Below are 10,657 nucleotides of genomic sequence, written 5' to 3'. Positions count from 1 at the left end.
CCTTTTCAAGAAACCAGCTGGGAAATTCGGTCTTTTCGTCACTTTCAGGATGTTCAGATTTGAATTTTCTATAATGATGAAATATATATATTTATATATATATATATATATATATATATATATATATATATATATATATATATATATTAAATTAATGAATGGAAAAAAGTAACAATAAATAATTAAAGATAATTAAAAGTAAGAACACTTACTCGATGTATTGTCTGACTTCTTGACAACTATTCAATATAAACCATTCAATATTACGTTTCTCTGTTATATCAAGATGTTTGATTTGCGTTGCACTCGTCAGTCGACACTTGGACTCAAACAATCAAAACTTTGTTTTGTCAATGACAACGTCTTCGTTTCTTTCAAGGCGATTGACATCTCGAAGGTACATCGAACAAAATGTCAAAGCTTCTTCAGCAATATAACCTTCAGCTATACAACCTTCCGGCCTCGCCTTATTTCTGACATAGTTTTTTAGTTTTTTCATATACCTTTCAAACGGATACATCCATCTCATACATACCGGGCCTCCAGCAATCGCTTCATCTGGTAAATGCAAAACTAAATGAATCATAATGTCGAAAAACGCTGGCGGATAAATCAACTCTAACTTGCACAAGATTCTAATGACGTCTTCTTTTGCTTTCCTCATATCCTCCACCTTTAGTGTTCTGGAGCAAATTTGCTTGAAAAACATACAAAGATCTACAATTGGTGTAGAAGTTTCTTTATCCAATAATGCTCTAACTCCAATCGGTATCAAACGTTGCATAAGAATGTGATAGTCATGAGATTTCAACCCGATAATGTTAGTATCATTATCTACCACTTTCTTACTAATGTTAGATCCAAACCCATCAGGAAATTTAACATCTCTTATAAATTGACAAAAGATTTTGCGGTCAGCTTTCTTGAATGAGTAGCTTGCATGTGGTCTAGTGAACTTGTTACCCTTTTTTTGCAACCATTGATTACGCCGGATATTTAGATTTTTCAAGTCCTCACGTGCATTTGATGTGTCTTTACTCTTATCATTCATCATAGAAGTACCCAAAAGACTCTCACCCACATTTTTCTCGATATGCATCAAATCTATGTTGTGTTTCAGCTGTAGAGAAGACCAATATTCGAGCTCGAAAAATATGCTACGTTTCGACCAGTTCAACTCGAATCCTTGCCGATCCATGTTTTCTTTGAGAGTGTTAGGATGTTTACCCGGTTTACAAAGTATTAGACGACCTAGTTGATCTTGTATGTCTTCATTAGTAAAGTGTCTCGGAGGGGGTCTTGTCTCTGGTTGCCCATTAAATTTCAAATTCATCCTTAATGGATCATCAGCATCTAAGAACCGACGATGACCGATATAAACGACTTTATTTATTGCACGGTACAAAGGAGTGTCTTCATTGCAAGTCGGGCATGCTCTATACCCTTGTCCGCTCCAGCCCGATAAACTACTACGAGCTGGAAAGTCGTTTATTGTCCATAACAACATAGCTTTCATCATGAAGAATGTGTTTGTCGCTGCGTCTTTAATGCGTATGCCTGATTGCCATAAAAACTTAAGCTCTTCCACTAACGGCCTAAGGAAAACATCTATGTCCTTTCCAGGCGCTTTAGGGCCGGGAATCAACAAGGCCAACATGAATGATGACTCTTTCATACAAAGCCATGGTGGCAGATTGTAAGTGGTGAGTACAACCGGCCACGTACTATGCGGATTACACATGTTACCAAATGGATTAAAGCCATCAGCTGCCAGCCCTAATCGTACGTTGCGAGGTTCACTTGAGAAGTCAGGGAAATCTACATCAAATTTTTGCCAAGACTCTCCATCAACGGGATGACGCATCACATTATCTTCTGATCTCCCAGTACTATGCCATATTATATTTTTGGAAGTGTATCGTGAACAATACAAACGGCGTAGTCTAGGGGCCACTGGAAAGTACCGTAACACCTTATGAGCCACTTTCTTGCCCTTGGTGTTTTTATCAATCCACCGACTCTCTTTACAAACGGGACAAACTTGCAATGACTTGTGTTCCTTCCAGAAGAGAAAACAATCGTTTTTGCACACATGAATTGACTCATACCCTAAACCCAACTTCTTCAGTTTCTTTTTTGCTAAATAATATGAACGGGGAACCTTGTTGCCCGGTGGAAATGCCGAATGCAACAACTCAAGGAGTTGATCAAATGAACTATCAGTCCATTTGTTGTTGACCTTCATATGCATCAGCTTTGCTAAAAAATCAAGGAATGAAAACGCACAACCAGGATATAACTTGGTTTCGACTGCCTCTAACAACTCTTCAAAATCATCATCGATACCACTACCCCCTGTATTCGAGGTTCCTTCATCGAGGTTTATATCATTTTCTCTCGACTCCCACATAACATCGTCAATAACATCAGCCATCTCGTTGCTTGGCGATACGACATCTACAACTGGAGGGATTAAAGGTTCACCGTGATATATCCATGTTTTGTATGATTGACTGAAACCATATATACGAACATGACGTCTCATTGCTTTCGGATTCATGAAGTAACGATTATCACATTTCTCACACGGACATCTGGTTTCACCTTTACAATCTAAGTGTAACATGGATCTCTCGACAAAAGTGTCGAGCCCTAGCTGGAACTCGGGAGATTGACGATGTGGATTAGTAGTCCAGCTTTTATCAATAGACATGATGCAACTGAAACATAATTTAGTGTTTAATGTTTACTTTATGGGAAACAAAAATCAAGTAGAGTATTCATAAAGTTGACGATTCAAAAAGTATTCTAACACGGGATAACCTAATTAAAGCTAAATTTAAAGTTTTAATGACCAACATTAAGTCACCAAAAGTATGTTGCTATTAAGTTGGTTTTATAAGTGATTTAATTTGATTTTACAAAGGTAACTTAATTTGATTCTAAAAGTAAATTAATTAGATTTTATAATTAATTTAATATTTTTTTTTGTTATTAGTTTAATTTATTTATTAAACTAATTTTATTTTATTTTAATATTAACATTAACTTGATTTTAAAACTACTTTAAGTTGATTTTACAATTAATTTATTATTTTTTAATGTTTTTTAAATTAATTTAATTTTATTCTATTTAAATTAAAATTACAAGAAGTACGTTGCTATTAAGTTAGTTTTATAATTAATATAATTTGATTTTATAAAGGTAACTTAATTTGATTCTAAAAGTAAATTAATTAGATTTTATAATTAATTTAATATTTTCTTTTTTGTTATTAGTTTAATTTATTTATTAAACTAATTTTATTTTATTTTAATATTAACATTAACTTGATTTTAAAACTACTTTAAGTTGATTTTACAATTAATTTATTATTTTTTAATGTTTTTTTAAATTAATTTAATTTTATTCTATTTAAATTAAAATTACAAGAAGTACGTTGCTATTAAGTTAGTTTTATAATTAATATAATTTGATTTTACAAAGGTAACTTAATTTGATTATAAAAGTAAATTAATTAGATTTTATAATTAATTTAATATTTTCTTTTTTGTTATTAGTTTAATTTATTTATTAAACTAATTTTATTTTATTTTAATATTAACATTAACTTGATTTTAAAACTACTTTAAGTTGATTTTACAATTAATTTATTATTTTTTAATGTTTTTTTAAATTAATTTAATTTTATTCTATTTAAATTAAAATTACAAGAAGTACGTTGCTATTAAGTTAGTTTTATAATTAATATAATTTGATTTTATAAAGGTAACTTAATTTGATTCTAAAAGTAAATTAATTAGATTTTATAATTAATTTAATATTTTCTTTTTTGTAATTAGTTTAATTTATTTATTAAACTAATTTTATTTTATTTTAATATTAACATTAACTTGATTTTAAAACTACTTTAAGTTGATTTTACAATTAATTTATTATTTTTTAATGTTTTTTTAAATTAATTTAATTTTATTCTATTTAAATTAAAATTACAAGAAGTACGTTGCTATTAAGTTAGTTTTATAATTAATATAATTTGATTTTACAAAGGTAACTTAATTTGATTCTAAAATTAAATTAATTAGATTTTATAATTAATTTAATATTTTCTTTTTTGTTATTAGTTTAATTTATTTATTAAACTAATTTTATTTTATTTTAATATTAACATTAACTTGATTTTAAAACTACTTTAAGTTGATTTTACAATTAATTTATTATTTTTTAATGTTTTTTTAAATTAATTTAATTTTATTCAATTTAAATTAAAATTACAAGAAGTACGTTGCTATTAAGTTAGTTTTATAATTAATATAATTTGATTTTACAAAGGTAACTTAATTTGATTCTAAAAGTAAATTAACTAGATTTTATAATTAATTTAATATTTTCTTTTTTGTTATTAGTTTAACTTATTTATTAAACTAATTTTATTTTATTTTAATATTAACATTAACTTGATTTTAAAACTACTTTAAGTTGATTTTACAATTAATTTATTATTTTTTAATGTTTTTTTAAATTAATTTAATTTTATTCTATTTAAATTAAAATTACAAGAAGTACGTTGCTATTAAGTTAGTTTTATAATTAATATAATTTGATTCTAAAAGTAAATTAATTAGATTTTATAATTAATTTAATATTTTCTTTTTTGTTATTAGTTTAATTTATTTATTAAAATAATTTTATTTTATTTTAATATTAACATTAACTTGATTTTAAAACTACTTTAAGTTGATTTTACAATTAATTTATTATTTTTTAATGTTTTTTTTAAATTAATTTAATTTTATTCTATTTAAATTAAAATTACTAGAAATACATTGCTATTAATAACCTAATTAAAGCTAAAGTTGTAATGACCAACATTAAGACACTAAAAGTATGTTACTATTAAGTTGGTCAAACATTAAGTCACTAACAAAATTAAGCACTTTCAAACCATATACAATACATTACTAGAAGTAAGTTGCTATTAATAGCCTAATTAAGCTAAATGTATACATCCAATTTCATATTTCAATAACCTAATTAAGCTAAATGCATATTTCAATTTCATCCAATTTCATACAATTAAGCCAAATGTATATATTCAATTTCATACAATTTGCATATTCCAATTTAATCCAATTTGCATATTCCAATTTCATACAAATATATACATCTAAGTTTCATGTTAAGGCAATGTGGTATAGCTTCAATGTAATCTAAACATAAATTTCAACAAAATACATACAATCCAACAAAATTCCCACAAATGTGAACAAAACACACATAATAATTCAATAATCCAACAAAATGCATAACCAACAAAATACATACAATCCAACAAAATGCATAACCAATTCATATATCAAAATACAAACATAATCACTCAACAAACTTGAAAAATACTCACTATTTATCATCTAAAACAGAAAAATCATAAAGAAGATGAGAATTTTGACCTTGGTTGGGGGCAATTTCGGAATTTTGGCTAAATGTCAACCTTGGTTGGGGTTGTGGCGGTATTGTGGCTGCCTTTAGCAGCGACACATAAAAGACGCGTTACTTGTCGCCGCTATTGCTGGCTGTCGCCGCTAAAGGCGTCGCCGCTAATGCTTTCTTTTCTTGTAGTGTCAGGGTGTTTTTGCCAATGATTTTGGCGCTTTTCTGGCGACTAATCCACCACACAACCACCGATTTTGGTATTTGATATTTGGTATTTGGTTTTTGGTATTTGATATATTTGGTAATTGGAAGTTTGCTATCTGGTTTGGTTTATGTTAGCTTGGTAATTGGAATTTTGTTATCTAGTTTGGTTTATCTTAATTTGATATTTGATATTTTTGGTAATTGGAAGTTTGTTATCTAGTTTGGTTTATATTTATCGGTATTTTGGTATGTTGACAATTAAAATGTCATAATTAATGTTCATATTTATTTTGTAGGTAGATGATCGTGCTGATACTATTATTATTAAAAAAAAAAAAAAAAAAAAAAAAAAAAAAAAAAAAAAAAACGTATCTGATATATAGCAAGAAACTTTTAAATGGTTTTAATCTACGTCGAAAATAGGTTGTAGCGTAGCTGCTAGAGAAGAAGAGTATACTGAGGGTGAGGATGAGAAGAACGATGGGCATTTATGTTTAGTATATTGAATGTTTGTTAATGAATTAATACTTTATCGTCGGATTTTTATTAAGTATGTCATGGTTTTTTATTAAGTGGTAGTTTATGTTGACAAGGTGGATTACATATTATGTATTATATACAATTTTATTAGTGCAATATATAGATTTTTATTAAATACTTTATATATATATATATATATATATATATATATATATATATATATATATATATATATATAGGGTATTACCGGCGATAACGTTACCAACGACACCACTTATTACCGGCAACGTGCAGTTCCGGCGATCGACATTTTGCCGGTGACCGTTAATGCCGGCGGCAAGGGTTATTAGCGGCATCAACAATTATCGGTAATGTCAATATTGGCGATAAAAGTGCTTTAGCGACAGACTATTAGGGGCGGCATAATAACGGTGACATTACGTCGGTAATACATTTAGCGGCGACTTATTAGGTCTTTAGCAACAACATTTGTCGCCGGTAATGTCTCTATTTTTTTTAGTGTTTCGAAAGATCTTGTATGTGTTTTTTTTTTTATTTTTTATTTTTTTTATACTTTTTATCTTTAATCAAGCGAAATTTTTTGTAGTGTTTCGAAAGATCTTGTTTTTTTTTTTTTTTTTTTTTTTTTTTTTTTTAATTTTTTTTACTTTTTATCTTTAATCAGGCGAAAATATTCTTAGAATTTATGTCAAGCATCGGGCAACACTTTATGTAATCATTTTCAGTTATTTAGGGATAATTTTATCAATAAATAAAATAAAAACTAGGGAAGGACCCCCGCAAAGCGGGGGTTAGAAAGTGTTCAGTTGTAAAACATACAATCACAGATACGAAAAGTGACTAACAGGAACATTGGAAAGATTGATTCCATTCCTCTAGCCCAAGAAAGCAGATCCCAATTGATTGCAAAGAAATTACCAAAATACATATTCTATTACTCAACTTGGTAAAATGTACAATATTTTCCACCTTTGGTTACTATGAGTTAAATGACATCTTAATCCATTAAGTGACGATGAAAATGACTTATAAGCTGGAATCACTTGAAATCCAACCCACATTACAATGTTTTTATGTTCAAATTGAAAGTATAATGATTTAAGATAGTTATAGACTAAGGGATTTTGGCTTGCATTATTATAAGATAAAAAAAATTTTATACAAACCATCTGCTATTATGGAAGATAATTTTGGTAATTTCCAGTTTGTATGATCTGTTTGAGATGTAACCTATGCCTCCCTCTAGCTTGCCCTTTTGGATACATCTTGTACGTCCCTCACCGACATACAATTGAACAATAATATCTTCAAATACAAAATTACAAAATGTCAAAATTCATCTTAAACTATTTTAAATATTCACACAAAGTCTTAGACAAATACAAAAACTCTAACCTGTGCAGAGTCATTCCTGAAGTTGTCACCACCAATTGCTATGGAAAACCAATTTGCAGAGACTTCCATGCTTTCAGGACTATGTGCTCCATCTTAATAAAACACCACATCACCTTCACATACATTGTCAGGAATAATCTGAGCTCTTCCTTGTAATTTTGCACTTGTTAGTCCCTTGATGAATCTCTCAGACAAATAATTCTGTATCCAACCACAAAAAAATGGAAAATTTTCTTTTTGAAAGATTTAATAAACATATGCTGACAAATGTTTCATTTTTAACATAAACTTACAGTCTGAAGTTCCAAATTACCTGTCCTTTGGAGCCATGTGGAGCTTAACATAATGGCTAGCCCTGCATTTATATATTGGTGATCCCCTGCAAGCCGTAAATGTAATCCATTTAGCAATTTACTATCCAACATGTTTGCCACTTCAAGATTCACCTGTCAGAGTGTAATTTAAATTGAAGTCTAATATGAATATTTTCTGATATTCTTGGATTTAAAAATGTTATAGAATTGTAAATTACATCTAACTGGGAGGCTTTTTCTTTAAAGTAAATGCTAGAACACCTTTCTACAAAAAAAAAGTACAAATGACATGTGTTTTGATCATATCAAAATCACATATTTAGAAGGGCATGAGAATTGTCATGTGAAGAAGCACCTTAAAGATACCAACTTTCTCACCAACAATTTCTCCAAGAGTATTTCCTGCTCATCTATGTGGGCCTGGTCTGATCGAATTTCTGTTAAACACATAAATTTTGGGTTGTTGGAAGGTTGAAGTTGACTACAGCAAAATAGAATTGAGGGAGTTCATATAAATTTGGTTATGAACTAAGGGGGGAATAAAAGCTGGTAATTAGGGAAAACGAAGCTGTGATGAGCAACACAACATAAGTTTCAAACATGAGGAAGAAGATTGGTAAACAATTCTAAAATACGAAAGCAAAACAAAGCTGAGTAAGTAAATCGAGAGTACGTGGCTGATTGAACATTTGTACACTTAAAACAACATCATAAACCCAAAACTCAACCCTACCGATAGCTTATGTGGGCCATATACAATTAGTAACCTTCACTTTTACCTGTATGATCTGTTAACCTTCTTTGCTACAGGCGACAGAACATGAAAAATGGACTAAATTCTTCTCGATGCTAATTTTCTAATATGTAACTTCAATTTACCAACTAAATATCTGAGGTTTTGTGCTTCACACACCCATTAATAAGTTAACAAATTAGTCAAATTCATCATTAATACTAATGTATTAGAATGAAGGAACAAACAAAAATAGGTTAAAAAGGAATGAAAAATGAGTCGCAGTTGGGACTGGTTGCAACACACATCTGTTTGCTACAAATTAAACAAAATAATAATTAAGTAAAGCTTGAATTCTGTACCTGTTTGCAGTTTCAGGATACTTTTCGGTATGAATTTTAACTACTTGGAGTGTGTCTCCCATCGTTATATAACTTCATTAATAGTATTACTCATAAATTGACATGGGACACACATCTAAGTAACAAAGATGATAACTTAAAGCAAGAGCCTAATACTTCAATTGAGTAAAAGATGAAAGAAAGAATTACCAGGTTGCATAAATGTCGCCCACTGAAAGAAACAATACCTGTGTGAAACCAAAACAACATTATAGTAAATAGATATTAGAAAAATACAAAAGATAAATAATCAAAGAAGTGAAAAATGGAAAATTACAGGTTTAGCTTCTGCAATAAATTAGTTCGTCAAATTAAGTAAGCCCTAATTTCAGAAAAAGAAGATTAACATGAAGAAAGAAATTGAATCAAGAAACATGGAAAGGAATTGAGTCAACAATAAACCCAAAGTCGAACAGGTACCTCGGTTTTCAAAGAAGCAGAAACCCAAAAGTATGAAACTGTGAAAACCAAAGACGAAAGAAGCGGTACCGGTGAATGTTTGTTGAACTTAAAATCGTGTCTCACACTTCAGAAAGCAAGTGACAAACTGAAATGGACACATATTTTTTTTTTATGTTGGCCGATGATGAAATGAAGAAACCAACGATAGCTTATGTGGCCCTGGTCTGATCGAAGCTGAAGCGGCGAAGCCATTGGAAGAGAGGAAGGGCGAAAAGAAACTGTAACAAAGAAACAAATAGAAATATGGATTAGTGGATGTTAACAGAAATACGGTTGAAGGAACTCACCTCAAGCGACTGTGGATCTTTAGTCAACCAAGGGAGAGAAAGGGTTGTGGAAGAGGAGGTAGGAAGGGTTAGATGGAGAAGAATCGATAGATAATGGAAAAAGCCAAGATTCTAGAGAGCGAATCAATCGGTGGAGGGTTAAAGTAAGATGGATCGGTGGTGGGTTCTTCTGCATCTTAAAGTAATATGGCGGTGAATGTCATAGCGGTGGTTTGTTATTGGAAGGAGAAGCGGCTGTAGGAGAAACACGTAGAAAGAGAAGAACGGATTAAAGGAACACATATCGTTAAAATTTTGGTCCAATCAACAGCAAGAACTGTTGAAATTTATCAAAACTTTAATATATATATATATATATATATATATATATATATATATATATATATATATATAAACAAAAAAGTATAATTAGTACACTAATAAGCAATATGTTGATGAAAAAACATAGGCTTCTTTTGTAATATATAGAATCGATAGATAATGGAAAAAGCCAAGATTCTAGAGAGCGAATCAATCGGTGGAGGGTTAAAGTAAGATGGATCGGTGGTGGGTTCTTCTGCATCTTAAAGTAATATGGCGGTGAATGTCATAGCGGTGGTTTGTTATTGGAAGGAGAAGCGGCTGTAGGAGAAACACGTAGAAAGAGAAGAACGGATTAAAGGAACACATATCGTTAAAATTTTGGTCCAATCAACAGCAAGAACTGTTGAAATTTATCAAAACTTTAATATATATATATATATATATATATATATATATATATATATATATATATATATATAAACAAAAAAGTATAATTAGTACACTAATAAGCAATATGTTGATGAAAAAACATAGGCTTCTTTTGTAATATATATATAACAGCAAGAACTGTTGAAATTTATCAAAACTTTAATATATATATATATATATATATATATATATAT

The 10,657-nt window shown here is 29.5% G+C and overlaps 1 protein-coding gene and 1 long non-coding RNA gene across 3 annotated transcripts; both read right to left on the bottom strand.

Annotated features, from left to right (window-relative positions):
* Positions 1-334: 334 nt before the first annotated feature.
* Positions 335-2,713, bottom strand: LOC145067799 (uncharacterized). The gene has a single exon (XM_079014842.1). It carries the CDS (start codon positions 2,711-2,713, stop codon positions 335-337), a length of 2,379 nt encoding a protein of 792 aa, XP_078870968.1.
* Positions 2,714-7,540: 4,827 nt separating this feature from the next.
* Positions 7,541-9,977, bottom strand: LOC145069122 (uncharacterized). 2 transcript variants are annotated; one of them, XR_013689300.1, is made up of 6 exons: positions 9,403-9,977; positions 9,260-9,304; positions 9,133-9,170; positions 8,204-8,285; positions 8,067-8,113; positions 7,541-7,980 (listed from the first exon to the last, which is right to left on the bottom strand). It is a non-coding gene; the product is annotated as an uncharacterized LOC145069122 (long non-coding RNA). The 2 variants fall into 2 exon arrangements; XR_013689301.1 differs by lacking the exon at positions 9,260-9,304.
* Positions 9,978-10,657: the final 680 nt, after the last annotated feature.

Source organism: Lactuca serriola, chromosome 8 (assembly GCF_051521515.1).
Source record: "Lactuca serriola cultivar US96UC23 chromosome 8, Lser_US96UC23_V15, whole genome shotgun sequence".
NCBI classification, from domain to species: Eukaryota; Viridiplantae; Streptophyta; class Magnoliopsida; order Asterales; family Asteraceae; genus Lactuca; species Lactuca serriola.
This window is presented reverse-complemented; position numbering and strand designations above follow the sequence as displayed.

Coding starts and splice junctions, on each gene's coding strand:
- LOC145067799 (XM_079014842.1), bottom strand. CDS start 2,713: ATGTCTATTGATAAAAGCTGGACTACTAATCCACATCGTCAATCTCCC.